The following is a 23,464-nucleotide window of genomic DNA, read 5'->3' on the forward strand; positions in this document are numbered from 1 at the left end:
TGTAAATTGCAACGCAAAAGATTTGAAAATCATTAAGGTATGTGGCACTAATAAAATCAATTAAGTTCAAAAAATGTCTAAACTTTTTTGCTTTATATACTTTTGCTGCTATGATTCTACTGCATTAGGAGAAATCTTCAATGGAAATGACTAAGAAAAGAAGTTAATGACTCAACATCGATTCTTCCGGTATCTTTGAAATCCATTCTTAGATATGCTGGGAAGGTGATGGCCAAAGAGTCTAGTATTTTTTAACAACTTCCAGTTGAACTTTTTGGCATCAGTCGAAAGAGTTGTGTCCTGCGAGAGAACATAATTAACTTTTGTAACATGGATGAAGTCAAGACAATGACTTTGGTGGCTTACATGGCATAAGTAATGTTATTACTTTTGTAGACTTCAATTCTAACGTTTCTTTCCAATTTTGGGTCGTCTATATTTATGTTATAAATCTTTTGTATGTACTTGCACTCATTCATTATTGATTCAAAGGAAAGTTCATAATACACTTTTGTAGATCCATCTCTCATTTCCTTTAGACATAACTCTCAGGAAGTTAAAACTCGAGACCTGTGTAGTAGACTGATGGTCTCAGAAGCAAACCAATTAGTTCTTGCTCCTTTTAATCCTGGGTGAGTTAAAACACGTTTTGATTTTATCAATTTCCAATAGTAATAAAAATATTAATTATATTTTATTAACTAGTGGTCATTGGGCACTACTTGCTATAAATGCATACGATAATAATGTGTACTACCTAGACTCAATAAGGACAACATCACAGGTAGATGTATGATATATAACTGACATGTAAGTTAACCTTTTTCATCTGTAGTGTTTGTATTAAAGTATACTTTATCTTAGAATAATTTGTGGCTATTTCTTGACAAATAGGACAATTGCGATGTTTCAATCTCAAAAGAATATTAAAAAAACCAGAAACAAACCCTATGGAGAACCATAAATGCAAGTATAAATTAACAGTGACTACTTATTCATCATATTAAGTAGACATCTAGTGCATAAGGATTACTTCATTCTTATTTACTGGTTTTTTCTTTGTAGTGTCCTCTACAAGTTGGGAGCACTGAATGTGGATACTACGTCATGAGGTATATGAGGGATATTGTGACCAAAAGAAGCACTGTCATCTTAGATTTGGTATGTTATCATTATTTTGACATTTCAAATAGCATAGAGAAAAATAGAATCCATTATAATATTTGGCTTTTATTTTATAGATTGATACAAGGAAACTGTACTTACAAATTGAGTTAGATGAGCTGCGGATAGAGTTGGCTGAATTTTTAGGTTGCTACATGTGATCGTTATTGGTCATTTTGGATGTGTTTGCTTCAGCTCATCAATTTCTGGATTTACTTCATATCCATATAGGTATAAATATCTTTGGGTATTGTTCAAATATGCACTGGGGGAGGGGGATAGTTTTGGATTAATACATGTGTGGGTAGATGGATGGTTTTGTTGATAGAAGCTTTTGAAATGTATTTTTTGAAACTGTTTATATTGGGTTGACTGTTAGAATTATGTTCCTTATATTGTTTTGGAAGTGTCCATATGAGTTAATTGTTAGAATTATGTTCCTTAGGTTATATATATTGACAATGTTCAAGAAGTTAAGTTTTTATAAAGAGATATTGGTAGTTTTTTGTTGATATATAAGTTTGTCAATGCGTGTATATTGTTTATTTGATTGATGAATGTATGCCATATATATATATATATCAAATGTGGTTGTTGGATCAAAATATAGGAGCAATTATAGGTAAAAAAGTCAACATTGTAGATTTTCTAAAAAAGTCACAAACAATTTTTTTTGACTTTTTTTAAATGTCAAGTTCACAAAATTTCTTGACGTTTTTTCCTTGTCAAGAATGCTTATATTCTCGACATTTCAAAAATGTCAAGTGTTTATGTTTCTTGACGTTTTTTAAATGTCAGGTTCACAAAATTTCTTGACGTTTTTTCTTTGTCAAGAATGCCCATATTCTTGACATTTCAAACATGTCAAGTGTCTGTGTTTCTTGACGTTTTTTTAAATGTCAAGTGTCACTTTTCTTAACGTTTTTAAAACGTCAAGAAAATCGACATTTTTGACACTGGAAAGATTATTCTTGACATTTAAAAAAGTCAAGAAACATTGTTTTTGTAGTAGTGTAACATCTTACCGAACTTTCTTTAAAAAAAGTTTCACTTTGCTTGATGAGGTATTTACGTTGTTGAAGTAACATAATACATAAATTGCTTTAGTTATAACATTGAAGGAAGAAACAATTAGCAAACTAATGCAACCAATCGATAATTAAGGAAGTCTTCCCTAAAATGGAAAGATTATTATTGGTATGGTTAGCTGGCCTTAGTTCGTAATAATAAATATGAATTATAACCTAGAAGAAGAATTTTGGAGAACTCACTAACAAACAAAGATTGTAAAATTCGGAGTACATATTGGCTCATTTATTACAAAACTCACATATCCACGGGTAGAAATAAGATATGTTTGAAATACATTTTCAAGTATTTAACTGAGAAAACAAACCATTTTAGAAAAAATTAGAGTATTTGAAAACCATTCAAAATAGCTTTTAAAGTGTACTTTAAACCGTTTTGATAAAAAAAATGTTTAAATAAAAATGAATTTTTTGAAAAACATTTTTTTTAAAATTAATCCAAACGGGTCTATAGTACTCTATATCCATTGAATTTGAGCATAATAATAAATAATGTACACATGATGTATCTTTTTTTTCTTAGAAAAAGATACTAAAGGATAAAAGCATTAGTAGATGCACCAAAATATTTTAACTAGATTGATACATTTTTAGCACCTTCATTATCATATACGGACTCAAAGCAAATGCATACACAAAAGAATAATTACAAGAGGGAGTTGGAGAAGAGCTCAAAGTTAAAACAGAGAATAAAAACTAGCGGGACTAGGAGGAAAGCCAGACAGAAAAAAAGATCCAAAAGAATTCTTCTTTAAGGTTTGTTCATGCACGATGTGAGCTTCGTCGAATCGATAAATCCTTTTTTACTCTGAAAATCTATTATCAAGTTTTTCATATAGCTTAAAAAATGTGAAAAATAAAGGAGAGGCCAGAAGAAAGCTCCTTTTACCGATCAAGCTCTTTTGATGTTTCATTTTAAAAAATAAAATAAAATTTCATATAGGTTCTTCTCAAAATTTCTAAAAAAAATGGCTCGTCTTAATCAAACAAGCAGATTTTCATCATTGGAATTAATCAATGTTTTAAACAATAACCATCTTATGAATTATGATACTTTTCGTATACCTCTGTGAACAATTTTTTTTTGATTATTTATTTCTCAACTATATCTATATCTATACTATATTAAAAGGAACTAGAAAGGATTCCTCCCTTTTTACCCTTATATATTTTAATAATTCCCTTCTTGCCCTCCTCAATAAGTGGCTCTAGAATAAGTATCAGACACGTATCGGATACCGATATTTCCAATACTTCCCTGATACGTATCTGACACACAATTTAACGTATCTATACAGATATGTATCTGACACGCGATTTGACGTATCTATTTCTATGCGTATTTTTTTTTTAAGAAAAAGACAAGTAACTCATCTAATCTTTCCCAATCTAAAATTAGGTAACTTGTTTAAAAAGCTCACTACTTGAGTCCAAAACTAAAAGAAAAAAAATAAATAACGGACCAAATCCGAGACTAGAATCATCTAATCTTCATCTTCATATTTGAGTCCCCACAAAGTCCACCAAAATATAAACCATTTGGATATCTTCAACAATAAGTTCTTCGTTTATCTTCATACTTCTCCTTCTAATCTTTATCTTCTTTGCAATATGAATTACTTCTATTGCATTTATTAACTATTGTACTTCAACATCTTAGATGTTGCTTTTTTTGTATTGTATTTCGGTGTTTGTATTCTATTTTGTGCTATTATTATTAACTTGTATGCTAAAATGTATTTTCAACGTATCAGTATCCTCATTTTTTAGAAATATATATATTAAAAAATATATAAAAAGATGTCGCATCCTTAAACGTATCCGTATCTTAGTTTTTAGAAATTGACGAATCGCCATATCCGATTATATCCGTATTGTGTAGCCGTATCTGTGTCTGTGCTTCATAGAGTAATTCTCATGTTCTCATGTGTTTGTTGATGTTAAAGGGACATGAGTATTATTTGGACTTGATGACGAAGAGACGTGATTATTTTAATTTGATGACAATGAGACACAACTCTTTTATGGTAAATATATATAGATGTGTGATAGTACCTCTATAAGTAAAGAAATTGATGTATGCATTTATTATTATAAACAAAATTTGAAATTCGACAAAACATATTGAGAAGCAAGGTCTTTCAAAAAAATAATGGAGACTACATTATTTTGTTCTTGGAAGGAATACATTTTACCAAGTTAATGAAGAGGTAATGTTATCCATCATTTTTCTTTCTTTGTTTATTTATTTTTAAAAATTTATTTTCACTCCTAAATTGTGTTTTGAGAAAATTTTTGAATGAAAAGGTTTTTCTTCAAGATGTTATTCCATTAGAAGAAAAAAAAATAGAATATTTAAATGAAAAATATTTGGGACAAGTGTTTCACAACCTAATTAATCACTTGTTTATTTCTAAAGTGAGAAGTAAGTAAAATTTTGCAATTAAGTGAAATCATTCAATAAAATAAAAAATAAAATACGTACTTCAAAAATATTCTTCTAAGGCCGTAAGAAATTTTGCTTGAAACAATGATCGAAACCAGAGAACAAAATAGACTTTGATGGATTAGTGATGACCAATTTGTCCTTATTGGTTTGCATTTTATATAAAAGGATTTTGTTAGAGAATAAAGGGATATGGTGGGAGAGGTTACAAATTTAATTAGGGAATATGAATTGATGTGATTTTTTCAATAATTTAATAATTTTTAAATCTTAAATTCCATTTCCTTCTTTTTTTGAATAATGTGCATTTTTCTTTCTTTATTGTTTTCTCTGATTTGTTTTCCTCAATTTTCATAATTTCTATCCATTTATATTCTTTTATTTTTTTAAAATCTAATTGCAATCTATATAGATATGGCAACCGACACTAATAAAATTCAACTAGATTTATTTTACCTAATTTTATAAATGTTATTAACGTGAGAAAAATAGAAAAAAAAATTGATTGAGGTGAGGAAGGATGGAAAAAAAAATGGAAAAGATGAAGATAACTTGATTACATTAGAAAATTAGTCCAAGAGGAGCTATAGATAGAGTTCAGAAAATTAGGGAGTTACAAATGTGAAATTAAAATTATGAGGATTTTAGATCAGGAAAATATGTTTAATATTTTATTTTAAAATAGTTTACCTTTTTTTAAAAAATACATCTATTTTACATTAAATATAAAAAAAAATTATCAAAATTGTTCTAAAAAAATTGATAATGACGTATTTTTTTTCAAAAACTTAATTTTTTGGATTTATTTTTAACCTGTAAAACCTACATAATTTTTTATTTTTTAAAGAAACAAAATATTCGAGACCAAAATAAGAATAATAATAACTAACCCAATAATCATCTTTTTTAGTATGTCCAATAATCATTCTTATACATTAAATAACTAGATCCTAATATATATTAGAGTGATTGATGTTATTTAGTTCTAAAAATTACATTTTTTTATTCCTGAACAAACTGTGATATAATTTTAAAATTAGAATTCTATTAATAGGAACAAACAACACACGTAAATAATTTTAAAGAATTAAAATTTTTCCCAACTAAATAATTATAAAAACGGTTTTTAAAACATCATAAAGAGCCCTACCTAATCTAACCTACACAAGTGTTTTTTTTCTTCGAAACCCACGTGCATGCCAAACTTAAAATTATAATACATTTAATTTTTCCATCCATTTTCAGATGAACCTTTCCTCTATAAAAATGGGAAAATTTTCAATTTGTTATTCCATAATCATCGAGGCTTGGAATCTCATCGGTAATTACCTATACTTTTCTCTTAGAACTATACAGCGAAAAAAAAAAAGGTAAGATAATACTTATTACTATTTTGTTTTTGGATTTTAATTTTTTAAATTTATGGTTGTTTTCTTATAATTCTGTCATGATTTTCATTGTCGCCTATCTATTATTTAAAATTTGACTATATTTTGGATGCAATCATACCAATAATAATGTATTGAATTTCTCAAAATTTCATACACATATATATATAACAATGTACTAGTAGAGAGTGGGTCTAGAGGTACATCAACACATCTCAACTAGATTGGTACATCTTTAACATCTTCATCATATCTCGATTCCAAAAGCGACGCATTCAATAAAAAGATATATAGTTTAGTAGTTTAGTACATAAAGAGTTAGAGAGGAGCTTAATGCATTCAATAAGAGAACTCCGTAGTTAAGTATGTCTCGACGAGAGTAATACTAAGTTGGATGAAGGCTTTGAAAATCCTCGTGTTGCATCATTTTTTTACTAAATCAACTTTTTTTTTTTTTTGAAATAACTCATAAAAATAGATAAGAAAATAAAGAAATCAATAGTCATGAAAGGAGACAATTTAAGTGACTAAGTATAAAACATGGTGTTTGAACATTTTGGCAGGCAGTGAAGAATATATATACATTATTAATTTTGACAAATAATAATGGAGAATTATGAAGAATCAACGGCTCCCATGAGCCCAATGAGCCAATACTTCAACACTTCAGAAATGTGTGTATCTGTTTTGGGTGTGATTGAGCTTGAAACTCCAATTTCTGCATGGGAAGAAATATCCTCCATTGCCATTGATGTTCTCATCCCATCCAACCCACGTTTCACTTCCGTCATGGTTCTTTTTCTAATCTCTCTTTCTTCTTTTCTTTTTTTTTTTTTCCTAGGAATAGAAGTAGAATTGTTTAATTTATTGTAACACATCCGTTTAAGTTTTTAAGTTGAATGATAATTTAATCTACTATATTATTAGGACGGGTTGATGATAATTTGTTGGACTAATTTGTGCTAATCTTAAACCAACCAAAAGCTATAGTGAAAGCGAGATTTCTTAAAAGTTATATTGCTCGATAACTATTTTATTTGTTTAGTATCTTTTTAAAATTAAACTTGTAAACACTATTTTTACTTACGAGTTTCCTGATTTTGTAAGTTAACTATTTTTTACGAGTGTTTTCAAATAACTCCAAAGTCATGCTTTGGAAACTATATTTTAAGACTTGTTTTTAATGTTTTTAGAAACTATATATCAAATAATTATTAAACAAGACTTAAAAAGTCTTAAAAGGATTTTAGTCGAAGTTCAATAGTAAATATATGGAGGCTCAGAACATAGAGGAGAGAACAATGTGTTGCTAGCTATTATCTCATTTTTTAGAAGTCCGATGTTTAAATTCTCCTCATGTAATATTGTTCTACTAAAATGAAGTTTGTTAAGAGATTAGAGTGTTATAATATGAACAAAAAGATTAAGTTTATTGTAACGTATTAACTTAAACTTGGTGTGGGGATTTTGGCAATTAACATGCAGGTGAAAGAAAGCTCGAACGGGGAGAGAAAATGGAAGACAATTAAGATTAACCCAAAAGACCATATTTACATACCAAATTTCCCACCGGAGCTCTCACCATATGAATATGATGCATACTTTGATGAATATGCCACACAAACAGCCACAAAGCCCTTTTCACAAAGCATTCCTCTGTGGGAAATTCATGTTTTCAATTACCCTACAAGCCATGCAACATGTAGTATAATTTTCAAGGTTCATCATTCTATAGCCGATGGCTTTTGTCTTATGAACATTCTTTTAAGTTGCCTAAAGAGAGCCGACGATCCTTCTCTTCCTCTCACTTTCCCATCTCGACAACGGTCAAAACAACCTGAAAATGAACTCAATTTCCGTCGTCGTAGCTATTTCCCAGGTCATCTTTTCTCTTCGGTTTCAAACTTTTTATTGAATTTTGGATGGAGTATCATGAAGAACACTATTGTTGAAGATGATCCTACACCCATCAAACCAGAACGAGATTCCATGCAGCTTGTTAAGCCAATTGCCATATCAACCATCACCTTTCCTCTTGATCAAATCAAACAAATCAAGGATAAGCTTAATGCGGTATGTACTACTTGTACCTTTTCTTTGTAAATTCATGATATCTTTTTTCATCAACCTAGCTAGGATTATAACTCAGGTGTAATCGGTATTGAATATCATTCTCTTAACTCTAGATTCCCAATTAAAGTGTGGCATAACTCAGGTGTAATCGGTAGTTACATCTACTGATCCCTCAACTCTTTATTCTCTTATTCAGAAAAATGTTCAACTTCTGCTTTGATAATTTAAAAAACAAAAGATCTACATTTCTCTTTCTTTCATCCATCTCTCTCTAACTTCGCAACTCTCTTCTATGCCCACACATCTCTACCCTCTCTCTCCCATTCTTCCCACCCATCCAAATTTCTCTATCTCACATCAACTTCATTCTCTCTATTCAATTAAATGTCAAACTATTTATAGAAATAATGAAAAAAAATACTAATAGACATTGATATACTTCTATCAGCATCTATCAATGATGAAATCTAATAGAAATTTATCATTAATAGAGGTTGATTGAAATCTATAATACGTATCAGTGACAAAAACTTATAAACGTCTAAAATGATTAAATTTTAATATTTTGTGTACATAACTCCCTTATTTTTCTATTTTTGAAAATCCTCCTTAAATTATTCGTCTCTAAAAAATAATTTCAAAATTTTATTACATATATAGAAGGTTTTGTTTATTTATTTCAAAATTGTCTGAAATTTATAACCTTACTTTTAATAATAAAAATAATGAAGTTTAAAAAGTTCTAGATTGAAACTAAGAATGTAAATGATTTCACGCAATTGTGTTGGATGGGAATGCGATAAAAGTCCTAAATCGATGAAATAAGAGAATGATCGTGAGTTTATTATAAGGGAGGACAACTATGTTCAATGGTATGAAGTCTTTTGGGTGATTCTAAAAGCAAAACCACGAGGATTTACTAATTAAAACATGGAAACGATTTTGTTTGTTGGTTTGAATGTGATATTTATTATGAAACAGAGTGTTAATGATGTGGTCACCGGAATCATATTCTTGGGAATTCGATTGTACATGCAAGAACATAACCCTGAATCAAGTCAGGCCAATTCAAGTGCATTAATTCTACTCAATACTAGAAAGGCTAAGGCTTATAAATCAGTCAAAGAGATGGTCAAAACAAACACCGATGCACCATGGGGAAATAAAATTGCCTTTTTGCCAGTGCCAATACCAAAATTAATTGATTCTACTACTCTTGCGTCAACCCCTTTGGAATTTGTGAAGAAAGCCAAAGAAAAAATTATGTTGCAAAGAAGCCCCGTCTCTGTTTTTTTGGCTGCTAAGTTTTTTGAAATGGTCAAGAATGTGACAGGCCCTGAGGTGAAATTTTTAGCCCATCTTTACCTTATCTTTTTATATATAATTTCCTAAATGGATATATGATGATTCAAATATGTTTCTATGTGTTAGGTTGGAGCAAAGTTGTTCAAAAGGAAGCTAAAGAATTCAAGCATTATGATATCAAATATGATTGGACCTGTGGAGAAAATATCTTTGGTCAATCATCCAGTTAAAGGCATATACTTTACCGTCCCTGGCATGCCACAGGTATATATCACAACTTATCCTTTCTTTGAAAAGAAAAAAAAACTCACACCATGTCGTAGGGACATGTTAAGGAACTCACATTGAAAAGATAAGAGTATCTCATAAATCTTTATAAGATAAATAAATTACTCCTCCTATCGTCAATTAGTTCTGAGATGCAACCTTATGTTTATCTCAAATGATATTAAAGCTAGTAAAGTTTAAATGGATATTCAACAACAACAATAATAAAAAGGACAAAATCCTAGAATGGTAACCCTAAAAAAGGCATCATCTTGAAATTGGCATGTTGAGAATCTCGTATTAAAAATATAAGGAGACCTAGTCTTCTATTCCTCCCATTGTCAACTGGTTGTGAGATGAAACCTTTTGTTTATCTCATATGGTATCAAAGCCAATAAAGTCTAAATAGGTGTTCGTTAAAAGAAGAAGAAAAGCGATTGCATAAATACCTTACATAAAGGCGACATCATAATAAATCATGATGGGACATAAAGCTGATAACGGTCAATTTCGAAATACAGTTGACAACCGTTAAAGACCATACCACTACAAATACATTGAATTTCTGGTGACTTTCAGACGGCGCAACAGAGTATGGAAATTAATGCTGCCCATCTTTGCAATCATTAGTAATAAGAGCTGCTTCACCTTGAAATCTATAAATACCCAATGCTACCAAATCAAAAGAGGAGAAGATAGAAAGAATGAGGAGGCGAGGCGAAGCCGAGGGAAGGGAATCCTTGAAAAGAAATCAATTTTTGAAGAGGTTGAGAGACTGTCGGAAAACAGTACGATGGAGAGACATCCCACTCTTGCAAGAGCAAGCCTACAAATCGGAACAGAGTTGAAGTGATAAAGAGCAATGTAAAAGGCCACGGAAAGCAAGACATTGCTTACCTGGCTTGATATTTCCCACTCCATTTGTTGTTTTGTACTCAACACTTTATTTGCAAAAATGGAAACTTCATTTCGATTTATGTTCAGTCTCCCCACACCATGCATGAGTAACTAAATTTGTGAATGGGTTGAGAAGTACTTAGCTAGCATGACTTAAGCTATGTACTTTATGCGATCATCTTGTCTTATGTATGCGTCATTCATCATTTGGAGTACTTGAGAGAGTAGTCTAAAAATAGAATTTAGGCTTGAGAAAGTCGGATTAGATCGCATAAGTAAGAGTAGAGGCTTAGAAATAAGTTTTATCTGCTACATTCCATACACATTGCATGCATCCTAAAAATAGGAAATGTGGCATTATGCATTGAGAAATGTAGTACTTAATATTTGTGTATAGCATGATCGCATGACTTGTACAAATTCTTAAGAAATGTTAGCTAAATCTCTTCTCAACCCCTTCATCGCATACTTGTTAATACTACCCCTTCATCGCATGCTTGTTACAGCACTACCCTTTCATCGCTCCGTGTTTAACTCCATCGCATTAGAAAATTTAATTAAAACACCATCTACTTCTTTATCACCACTGCAATAGAATCAGAGAGTTTGTCGCAGATATATTTAGTAATCTCTGTGTTTGACCCTGGACTTACTAGGACCTTAAGAAGGCTTATACTTGAGCTTTTTTAGGAAAACTTATATGATCATCGCATCCACATATCATCACATGATAAACCAACGCATCAGCGCGTGTCAACCTTGCAATGAGTATCCCATACTCGACGATTGCTTACCCCATCGTTTACACAATCTGACCAATGCTTGGTCTTTTTCTTCCTCGAAGTAATGTGCAACACCATGCCTCGAAGCTTCATCACGAGCGCCTCAAAATAACTCAAACACTTTGAATTACAGACTCGATAGCAAGTTAATATGCCCAAAAGTACAAGGACCCTTACAATTAACTTTGAAAATGGATGTAATTCTATACAATAATGGATTTGGAAAATCAGAACCTGGCTCTGATACCAATTGAAGGAACTCTTATCCAAGAGAACCCATGAGCAGAAGCAAGATCTTTCCATGCCCATTGTCACAGAATGAAAGGAATTCACAAACATACAGAACAGTGGTGCATCTTCTAACAAATTACAGCATGCTTTCATAATTAAATACAAAAGGAACGAGAGACATACCTTTGAAAAACTCTTCTTCTACTAATCTCTCGCTCTCGTGAAGACTTGGAACAACAACCTCTCGTTGTCGCTACAATCGTCCAGCAAATCTTTCGTTGTCACTTAGATCATGAACAATCTTCTCCACAAACCAACCTCTTAGACACCACCACTCGACAACCTTGGTATTCTCGAAGTGAGAATCCAAGAGGTGTGGGCTCTATTGGATTTGGTAGAGGGTTGGAGGAAGACAACGATCAAACCAAACGACCAAGCAAATGGGAGAAGGAACTGTCTATCGCATAGACTTTGTGTGATTGATCATTTAGTAAATCTCGCTAGGTACACGATCGTTTAGTTAAACACTCTTGATCGTTTAATGAATCTCTCTTGGCACGTGATTGCTTAGTAAAACATGCAGGATCATTTACACGATCGTTAGTAAAAGGCGCTAGTACATGATTGTTTAGAAAAACACTTGAAGGCTATTGTGTAGTCTGTCGTAAGCTAAACGATAAGTCGTGAACTTAATGAAACAATTCTACTAAAAAATGAAAACATTTTTAATTTTATCCTTTAGTTATGAAAACTAAATATAACCTCCCACTTTCACGCACGGTTAAAGGAGAAACCACTCACAATTATCATATAATTGTTTTAATTATAAATGAATATAATAACTAACTTACCATATTATATTTATAACCTATAGTTTTAATATCACATCATATGTAATATATAAACCATAGTCCTTTTCTCCTTTATTCAATATAAATCATATTTATATCAAATTCCTCTAATGAATGTATCTCATACATCATGCAACTATATCATATATTATATATAATTAAACTCCATCTTGTCAATTTGAACACTTCAAACTTACCCAAAAATTGATTCTCAACTTGAATCCATTAAACTACCAAGGGGACCTTACGGACCTGTAGCTTGAAGCTCCAACGGTACGTGAATAGCTGACTAAATTATTTAATCACGAAATCCACCATCCGTTAACTGTCGAACACTCTAATAAAGACCGACAACTACACTCTTCTCACTACAGATATATTTTTGCCCCTATAGTACCATTGATCCCTCTAATGAACAAATCTCGGGCCATGAGAAGGTGTGTGGTGCCACATCGTTCAAGCCCCAAAATTAGCCCTTAAGGGAGCAATCTACCTACTTACCCCTACTTCAGGGAAGGAGTGAATTCCATCTTGTGTAGCTGAGTTCCCATCTCCCTAATCAGAAGAATCCCTAAAGTGGTAGGTTTGAGTCGACAATCTGGCCACTCGCACCCATGCAAATCCAAGGACCGCCCTCATAGGCAGGAGTTCCCAACTCACACAGGATTAAGGTCATGTTGCCTATGGTCATCCTAGTGAAATGAAAGTCTCTACCATGAACAGCATTATATAACGAAACTAAACATTTCGTGGTCCGGTCTTATATAAACTCCTTTGTATAGGACACTTCTGCTCGCATGCCTCTACATGAATGATTAGAATCAGACCATATGTAACACTTTACAACACTTGTAACATCTACAAAGCGGGCCATATCTGTAGTGTCATTAGGTAAACATTCCCTCCTTTATCCATATACTATAGACCATTTAGGTTATTACTTAAGGCATGATCTACTTGTATGTCTCCACATACATGCTTAAGTCACAACGACAACAAAGGATCATAGTTTATTGGTTTGTGATAAATGCAAATAAAATATCTCAAATTTCATAGACAACAGTGAAGAAAATATCCTATATTATTACATCACAAGTATTTGTTCATACAGATGTTTACAAACTATAAGACCCTACGAGAGTTTAGGGCATCAACCCTAACAATAAGGATTCTCAGAAATCCACTTCAGGCTCAGTGTTCAGTCTTAACGGAGGAGCTGTAGTATGGCGAAGTACTAAGTAGGGGCGCATCACTAACTCCACGATGGAGGCTGAGTATGTAGCAGTTTGTGAAGCTGCTAAGGAGACCATTTGGCTCAGGAAGTTTCTGACTGATCTGGAAGTTGTTTCAGACTTTTCTTGGCCCATCACCCTCTATTGTGATAATAGTGGTGCTGTGGCAAACTCTAGGGAGCTTAGGAGTCATAAGCGCGGCAAACATATAGAGCGGAAGTATCATCTCGTCCGTAAGATTGTGCATCGAGAGGATGTGATAGTCACAAAGATCGCTTCGAAGCACAACGTTGCTGACCCGTTTACGAAGGCTATCACGACTATAGTTTTTTTGGGGTCACCTTCAGAGAATGGGTCTATCAGACCGAGGCTGGACTAGGGCAAGTGGGATACTTTTGTACTTGGCCTTAGTCCTTTAGTTTATTGTTTTGTGCTTGTTTTTATCTTGTACACCCACTTAATTTAGGACAAGTGAGAGATTGTTGGGTTGATGCCCTAAATCTCGTAGGGTTCTGTAGTTTGTAAGCACTTGTATGAACAAACGTTTGTGATGTAATAATATGAGATATTTCCTTCACTGTTATCTATGAAATATGAGATATTTTAATTGAATTTACCACAAACCAATAAACTAAGATCCTTGGTTATCGTTGTGACTTAAGCATGTATGTGGAGACATATAAATGGGTCATGCCTTAAGTGATAACCCAAATGGTCTGTAGTATATGGATAAAGGAGGGAAACCTTATCCTGGTGACACTACGGATACGACCTGTTTTGTAGATGTTACAAGTGTTGTAAAGTGCTATAGATGGTCTGATCCTAATCATTCATGTGGAGACGTGTGAGCGGGTGTATCCTATACAAAGGAGTTTGTATAAGACCGGACCACAAAATGTTAGTCTCGTTATATAATGCCATTCATGATAGAGACTTTCATTTCACTAGGATGACCATAGGTAACATGACCTTAATCCTAAGTGAGTTAGGAATTCCTGCCTATGAGGGTCGTCCTTTGATTTGCATGGGTATGAGTGGCCAAATTTTCGACTCAAACCTACCACTTTGGGGATTCGTCTGATTAGGGAGTTGGGAACTCAGCTACACAAGATGAAATTCACTCCTTCCCTAAAGTAGGGGTAAGTAGGTAGATTGCTCCCTTAAGGGCTGATTTTGGGGCTTGAATGATGTGGCACTACACACCTTCTCATGGCCCGAGATTTGTTCATGTAATAGTCATAGATGTTTTAGTTTATTGGATTTATTTCTAAAATGAAATAAGCAATTCATATATTCAATAACAACTTATTGAATTTTTAGAATAACAAATGTGAACTTTTCAGAGTTAACGGGCTTGAGATCTGACAAATAGTTCTTTTCACCATGCATATGTCAAGAGCTTCCACTACCAAAATACCAATCTCACTTGGTAGAAGATCTGAGTGATGTCAGTACAACATTTTACCTATTCTGAACATTCTTCACTCTCTAAACCTGTTTTACTTTCGATTCTCTTTGAAAGATGTTATGAGGGAAATGAAGAGCCTTTCTAAAGATTGTGGATCTGTGAAGAGTACTCAGTAATTGATAGCAAAATGGTTGTTTATAGCCCATTCTTCCACAATAGTGACAAATCCATCTTGGTCTGTAAATTCGGTTGACTTCCTTTGTTGAATAGCTAGAGGATGTAACTGTGAAACCATAAGACTCTAGATTCTGAGCTCTAACAAACTCAATGTTTTGCTTCCCTTTGAACTAAGACTGTTTATTATGCTGATTTTCACCTTCAGAAAAACCTAGCCCAGAATATCACCTGTTGTCTTTCCCTTTGTCAAAATTTTCTTCAGAGACTCGTAACAATGCTCAATATTCAGATATTTTTATATATAGAGTCTTTCTCAGCTCTAAGTTGATTCTCACGTTAGATCTGCAATAGTAGACATAAGTCTGTGATTATCAGCCATCAAAGACTCAATTCTTTCTTTGTGCACATCAAGTACTTTCAGAGAATCTTACCATTTGATAAAGAGAGCCTGATAGAAGAGCTTGATAGACCCCTTGTTCGGTAGTGTCATGAACATTTTTTGCATACACATCATACTTAAAAATCTCACAAGACGAGGTGCCAGATGAGATGTTACTAACAAGTGCTTTGACATCCTTCTCTAAGTCACTACTGTCTTTAAACTCATAATCAGATAGAGTTAAAACATAACTTTTACCATACTAATTAGAAGATTCTGCTTGAAAGTGACCATAGCTTTCACACTTTCTACATTTGAAGAACTTCTGTTTTTTAAAATTTAAGGCCCTTGACTTGTTAGCTTCCTTCCTACTACTTTAAATTTCAACTTGCTTGAGAGGAAGAGTACCATCAGACTTAGTATTTTATAATTAAAATTGATAAGCTTCTTTCTAAATCATTTGAGAAAATGATCGCATTGTTTTAAAAGGAATTTAATTAGAGTTAGCACACTATGTTTAAAATGTTTCTAACTAAGACGACTTGAAACTAGAGGCATAGGCTCATTTTATAGAATTAGAACCCATCCCCATTCTTCAATTTAACCAATGTAGGACAAACTGCACTTCTAATATGTTTCCAAAATCCAACAAGGACATGTTATGGATCCCACATTGGAAATATAAAGAGTATTTCACAAATCTTTCTAAAATAAATAAATTACTCTTCATTCCGTTGTTAATTAGTTGTGAGATGGAACTTTTTGTTTATCTCAAATCATATCAGAGCCAATGAAGTCCAAGTGAGTATTCGATGATGATGATGATGATGATGATAATAAGAGGATAGAACCCTAGAATAGTGAACCCTAAAAAGGCACCATCTTCAAATGAGCATATTGAGAATCCTACATTAAAAAGAAATAGTACATACAAGGAAAGGGTAGAGGAAAACCTTCCAATTAAGGGCATATGGGAAATCACATCACATTCTACTCCTCCCATTGTCTTTTTTTTTTTTTTTTTTTTCCCTTAACAAATCACAAAAGGCGAAACGGATCAATAGGTGCACCTAGATATAGGTTGACACATCTTTAGGACACTCATCATACTTCGAGTACAATGAAGATACATCGTTCAAAGCCACCAAAAGAGACAATACATTCAAGGAGAAGTTAGAGGAAAGTCTTCGAATTAAGAGCAATAGAGATAAATGTGTATTTAATTAAAAAAAAATGGAGAGAGAAAGATAGGGAAAAAAGGATAGAATCCTACAATCGTGAATCTAAAAAAGATCACCATCTTGAAAGGGTGATCATAAATAACCAATGACAGAATCCATGAAAGGGATATCCCACATTAAAAACATAAAGAGACCTACCATTCTTTAACGTGCTCTCAAAATGCATTTAAAGACTAATAATAGTTTATATAATATAATTATTGTTACACGTGTATATTTATGTTTAACAATTTTCTCTTTAATTGTAGAGTCTAATGATAACAATTGTGAGCTACATGGGGGACTTGAGGATTGTGTTTGGAGGTGAGAAGTGCTTCATAGATCAACAGAAGTTGAAAGTATGCATTCAAGCTGCCTTCGAAAGGATACTGATCAAAGCTGTTAAACAAAAGCTGTAATTTTAATAATTCAATCTAGGAGGTCTATGAAACCTAAAAACTACTTATTTTATGTCTTTCAATCCCATCGAAGAAAATTTTAGTTTTGATATAATAAACCCTTTAATTTAATGGAGAGTAGGTTGTGTGTCCCATGTATCAGCTATGTTCACGTTAGCTATTAATACTATTAAGGCAAGATACCATAACATTTATTATATACAATAATGTGGTTTTGATGAGTTCGTCTTGTTCCACGTTTAAAATTTTCAATTGATTTAATATTTATAAATAGGTAGAACTAATTAATATCCAACCTACTGGGAATTAATTTCATATCTAAGGCATTGTATGTAACAGCCACACACACAACTTAGATAAGATAGGCTGCCATTCTTACTGTGAATGTTTTATTTTCAAATACTAAATTTAAATTGTGATCAAACATATTGTTTCTTTATATATATATATATATAGACTAAAGATATTATTTTTCAATTTAATTAACTTTAGTTTTCGTGGGATAAGAACCCAAATTTTGAAACCCTTAATCCATTTTTTAAAAAAAATTGTAGCATTAAAAAAAAAACAAGAAACCCACAGCGACTAATGGAAAGCACGCTGAAAAAACATCCGAATCGAGGTAATCGTTTTCCAAGTTTAATGTCACATTTTCAATTTTGATAAAAATGAACCATTGCTTTTGCTAAAAAAATAAATTTCAAACTCTTTTCACTTTGGCCACAGTTTAGTCATTTTTTTTAAAACTATGAAGCACAGACACAGATACGGCTACACGATATGGATACGATCGAATACGACGATTCATCAATTTCTAAAAAATTAGTATACGGATACATCTAAGGATGCGTCATTTTTTATATATTTTTTAATATATATATTTCTAAAAAACGAGGATACTGATACATTGAAGATACATTTTCTTTTTCATTAAAAAAATCTAAGATATAGATAAACTTAGCATACAAGTTAATAATAATAGTATAAAATAGAATACAAACACTAAAATACAATACAAAAAAAAGTAACATCTAAGATGTTGAAGTACAATATTTAATAAAATGCAATAGAAAAATGACTCATATTGCAAAGAAGAAAAGGAAGATTAGAGGGAGAAATATGAAAATAAATGAAAATTTTCTTCATTGAATTGTTGAAGATATTCAAATGGTTTATATTTTGGTGGACTTTGTGGGGACTCAAATGTGAAAATGGAGATTAGATGATTCTAGTCTAGGGTTTCGTCCGTTATTGTTTTTTTTCCTTTTAGTTGGACTAGAGTAGTGTGTTTTTTAAATAGGTTGCCTAGATTTAGATTGGGAAAGATTAGATGAGTTGCTTGTCTTTTTTCTTTAAAAAAAAGTACGTGCAAAAATAGATACGTCAAATCGCATGTCAGATACGTATCTGGAAAGTATCTAGAAGTATCAATATCCGATACTTGTCTGATATGGATTCTTTGTCTCATATGAAGTATCTATGCTTCATAGTTGAAAGGGTTAGCACTTGTAATTTTCCGTCGGTTTTAATGAGGTACCATTAACCCTATTTCTAAAGAGTTGTCTTGTCATTTTAATTTTTCGGCTAAATAGTTTAGAGATGGTTGGTCGTGGCCATTAGGACGTTGTAAAAACCCCACGATCTGAACCAAATAAATTTTGTACCTTACTCTATTAAATATAGCAAAAGAAAGTAAGGAGTCGATCCACAAGGAACCGACAAGATTTCTAAACCACAAAACTTATAGAAAGTAATCGAGGGGGGATTTGTGGTTGGTGATGCTAAATAAATGTAAATTGCACGAAATAAAGTAATGCAGAATAAATTTAATGAATGGAGTGGGAGTTGAGTGAATTGAGTGTGAGTTAATCAATTAACAAACACCTAGCTTGAGTTGGTGTGGTTTTTCCCATTTCTTATAATTCTATTATAGACTTAAACATTTGAGCATGCGAGCTTCCAATTAAAACTTAACCAACTCACTTTTAATGTTTAAGCAAGAATCCTCACATAAATAATAAAATAATAAGCATTAAGCTTAAGAGCATGCTAAGTTGAATAATCAATTTTCATCGTCTAATCGATTACTCAATGTGAGATTCATCTAGATTAAAAAGAGAATGCTTATTAATTGGAATCCCAAATTAACATCGCAACCTTACTTAATCTTTGCTTCTAGGTGATTAACAAACTAACAATTACAAATTAGGGCTAATCGAAAGCAATCAATAAAACTAACACGGCTAATTTGTCAAATATTCCAATAAAAGAAAGATTGAAAAATAATTGCAAGATGCAATCTCTATTATAGAAGAAAATCTCAACAAAATACAAACACAAGTCTCAAGAATCCTAAAAAAAATGAAATAAACAAAAAGATCTAAGCTAAGTTCTTACCTCTTAGCTCTTAATCATCTTCAAAATCAAATTGTTCAAGTTCAATCTTCACCAAAAAAGAATAATCTAATGTTTACAATGGAGAGGTGGAGATTACAAGTGAAGAAAATGGAAAAACAGCATGATGATACTGAAAATCGACCAAAATGATGATATAAAGCAGCGTCGCAGTATCCAATGCTATGCAAGAATGTTACAATGCTGGGTGAGGAGTTGTCATAGTGTTGTAGCACAACGTTTTGACACTGCTGCAAGCAGCGCTTGCTTGCGCTGACGCGCTGTACATGACGTCCCTTAAAATCCAAAGCATTGCAACACCGACGTTGCCCTGGTTTGCCCAAAAAAACATCACTTCTATCTTCAAATGTTGTGCAATGCGTCTTTTGAACATTGCAACACTGCGTCCAGAGGCAGAATGTTAATTTCCTCGATCTTCTTTCACCTTTAATGTATTTTAGCTCCAAAGTTGGCCATTTTGACATCTTTTTGCACCGATGCCCCGCTTTACCTCTTATGCACTTGAGACCTATAAAAACATCAATTAAACTTATTAAAATGGATTAACGACCCCGATTTAAGAAAAGAAAAATAACACAGCTCTATCAATTATTTAGGGGATAAAATCCAAAATTTTAAATCTATAATCTGTATATATAAAAAAAAAAAAAAAAAAAGAAATCGTAGCACCAAGAAACATCACAATGGCCTTATTATTTATGTTTCTTTTTTAAAAGATATAAATGGGTATAGATACACTGGAGCGCTCTCGTAGTATCCTCATTATATCCCAACTTCATTAATATAAATGAGTACAAACATACAATTCAACTAGGTTGGCAAAATTGACAGCCTGCTTTGAAAGAAATTCAATCAAGGCCACGTTATTCAATTTTATTGTTGGGATATTGGTGTTTAATGAAAATGAAACTAGTTTTTAGTTTTTGTTTTAAAAAAATTCTTATTATTATTATTTTTTTACAACGGCCACAATTTGGTTTTTTTTTTTCAAAAAAAAAAAAGGGTAGCATTGGCCCTTACAAAAGAGCTCTCTTCTTATTTTAATTTTCAACTAAATTGCTTAGAGATTGTTCAGGGATAGAACTCCAAATTTTTATAAAAAAATTGTTGCACCAAAAAAAGAAAAACTACAAATTCCACGATAGTCAATTGAAACCACGCTTTGATTAGAAAAAAATACTAAATTAATTTTCTATATAGCTCACTTCTTGTTTTAATTTTAGCTAAATTGTTAAGATTTATCGGCTAAATAACTTTTGGTACCATTGACCCTATATAAGGAGCTCCATCCTTGTTTTTATTTTCCTTTTAATTGTTTAGAGATTGTCGAGGGGGTAGAACCTCATTTTTTAATATCCATAATCCTTAAATAAAAAAGAATTTGTGGCACACAAAGAAAACAATATCGCTATGGGTTTGTGACGTGGAACAAGCGATTTTGTTTCCAAGAGGAGGAAAATAGAGCCCTCACCAATCTTGATTTAGCGGGTGTGACTGCGCACCAAAATTATATCAAATTGATTTGCAAAGAAAAGATAAAAGGTTCAAGGGTCTTTTGTGTATTGGGTAGGTATTAGCACCCCTACAACATTCGTTAAAAGAATAAAATCTTATTTTTCTTTTGTTATTAAAGAACCTTTTGTAAAATAACAAAATAATCTTTTTCTTTTAATTTTCAAATGTCTCATGTTTCATTGATCGCTATTATTATAAATAATGAACAATAATTATGAGTGTCCAAAGACCATTTGAAATTTTTTTAAAAAATGTCTAAGCTTACTCATTTCTCTAGGGTGCTTTAGCTCAGAGGGAAACTAGGGGTGTCATAGCTGTCCCAGGTTAATCACATCCTTGAGAAAGAGGAGTAAACCTCTCCTTATTCAAACTTTCTAACATTTTTTTTTTAGATAAGTGCAACTTCAATTGATTACTTCTTAAAGTATGCATCACTAAATTGACTCTTAGGAATTCTAATGTCTATCCCTAAGGTCTTTTGAAGTGACAACAATCTTATGGACTAACAATTTGATTCAAGGTGAGCAACGGTTGAGATAGATAGATAAGGAACTTAAAGATGCATGCTAGAGATGAAGAAAAATTTTCAAAAATTCCTTAAAAATCGCAAATCCTTTTCTTTCACCCTATCTCATGCACACACAAATCGAATGAGGCATCATAGATCGGCCATAGCAAGGAACACAGCAAAGAAACAAATGATAAGAAAGCAAACAACATTGTCCGAGCTCAGCGCTCAAAGACTCCAAACTAAATTTTCACACAAAAAGAAATGCCAAATCCGAACACCCATCTCCAACTTTCAATACTCACATTGTCCCCAATGTGACTAAAAATAAAGCACGATGGATCACAAGACTTCCTTTAATTAGTGGGATGAAAAGAGGATTTGGCTCACTCGAATCAAGTTTCTCTCCACCAACTAACCTAGCAGAAACAAGAATGATAGAAATATTGGGTTCATGATAAAGGAAAAATTGCGAAAATGAAATCTAATCTAGAAAAACTTGTAAATTTAAAATATGGCTGCCTCTAGGAAGCGCAGATTTTTAAGGTTAGTTGCTCAACCATGGTGGCTTGTTTTTCAGACAAAATAATGAGTCCAACCGATAGGCGGGATCAAGGCATTCTAGTGAATCCCCCTCATGGAAGACCTTCAAACGATGCCTATTCACCTTCAAACTTTTTCCTATCTCAAGGTTCAAAATGTCCATTACATCATAGGGATAAATGTGAGAATCACCAAAGGGTCCAATCCACATGGACCAATATTTTCCAGGCATAAATTTTAAACAAAAATTGTATAGAAGAAGTTTTTGCCCTATTTGGAATTTCTTAGGTGCAATTATTTTGTCATGGAATTCCTTCGTCCTTTATTAGTAAATTAAAGAATTTTCAAAGCACCCTAACCTTAGCTCTTCAAGCTTCTAAAGCTGTAGAAGTCTGGCTTTGACCATCGCCTCGAGATTTCAATTGCATTTCTTTACTGACGTATGCAAGGTGCTGGATCTCCACAAGAATGTGGCAGTCCTTTCCATAGATCATTCCATACGGGGACATCCCGATACGAGTCTTAAAGGTCATTTAGTAAGACCACAATGTGTCATTGAGTCGAAGACTCCAATCCTTCCTCTCAGGGTTGACCACTTTCTCATGAATGGTCTTCACCTCTATGTTCGAGACTTCTGACTGCCTGTTCATCTGGGGATAATATGAAGTGGTGATACAGTGTTGTACATCGTATTGCTTTAAAAGAAAGGTGATGATTCTGTTACAGAAATGAGTCCCCTCACTGATGATAGCTCTAGGAAAGCTAAATCTACTCAAAATGTTAGACTTTAGAAATTTTGCAGCAGTCTTAGCATCGTTAGTAACAGTGGGCTTTGCTTCCACCCATTTGGAAATATAGTCCACAATTAACAATATATACTTAAACCCACAGCTAGAAGGAAAGGGTCCCATGAAATCTATCCCCCATACATCAAATATTTCACAAAAAAAAAAAATTGGGACTTGAGGCATTTCATTTCTATGAGACAAACTTCTAGTTTTTTTTTACAATGCTCGCAAGTTTTACAAAATAAGTATGCATCTCTAAAGAAAGTATCCCAATAAAATCCAAAATCCAAGACTTTTTTTTAGTGGTTTGCTGATGAGGAGAATTTGTAAGCGCAATTATGCGATGCATGTCTTAGATTATGTGTTGG

General features: G+C 32.5%; 1 protein-coding gene and 1 pseudogene across 4 annotated transcripts; both read left to right on the top strand.

Annotated features, from left to right (window-relative positions):
* The first annotated feature begins 330 nt into the window (after positions 1-330).
* On the top strand, positions 331-1,325 carry LOC150036349 (uncharacterized; annotated as a pseudogene).
* A 4,677-nt stretch (positions 1,326-6,002) lies between these two features.
* Positions 6,003-17,521, top strand: LOC150036350 (wax ester synthase/diacylglycerol acyltransferase 11-like). 4 transcript variants are annotated; one of them, XM_090313769.1, is made up of 6 exons: positions 6,003-6,019; positions 6,650-6,878; positions 7,572-8,159; positions 9,141-9,500; positions 9,591-9,728; positions 17,178-17,521. In XM_090313769.1, the coding sequence occupies exons 2-6, from the start codon at positions 6,693-6,695 to the stop codon at positions 17,325-17,327; spliced, it is 1,422 nt and encodes a 473-aa protein (XP_090169895.1). In that variant the 5' UTR covers positions 6,003-6,019; positions 6,650-6,692; the 3' UTR covers positions 17,328-17,521. The 4 variants fall into 4 exon arrangements, with proteins under 4 accessions (XP_090169895.1, XP_090169894.1, XP_090169896.1 ...); XM_090313768.1 differs by having other exon boundaries at positions 6,005-6,068; XM_090313770.1 differs by lacking the exon at positions 17,178-17,521 and adding an exon at positions 10,253-10,708 and having other exon boundaries at positions 6,005-6,068.
* The last annotated feature ends 5,943 nt before the right edge of the window (positions 17,522-23,464 follow it).

Source organism: Benincasa hispida, chromosome 5, assembly GCF_027475165.1.
Source record: "Benincasa hispida cultivar pf3 chromosome 5, pf3_genome.v1.1, whole genome shotgun sequence".
Taxonomy (NCBI): domain Eukaryota; kingdom Viridiplantae; phylum Streptophyta; class Magnoliopsida; order Cucurbitales; family Cucurbitaceae; genus Benincasa; species Benincasa hispida.

Bases quoted from the DNA above. Each gene is read 5' to 3' on its own strand.
- LOC150036350 (XM_090313769.1), top strand. From the start codon at position 6,693: ATGGAGAATTATGAAGAATCAACGGCTCCCATGAGCCCAATGAGCCAA. The intron at 8,160-9,140 runs GTATGTACTACT...ATTATGAAACAG, and splicing joins TCAAGGATAAGCTTAATGCG to AGTGTTAATGATGTGGTCAC. The intron at 9,501-9,590 runs GTGAAATTTTTA...TCTATGTGTTAG, and splicing joins AGAATGTGACAGGCCCTGAG to GTTGGAGCAAAGTTGTTCAA.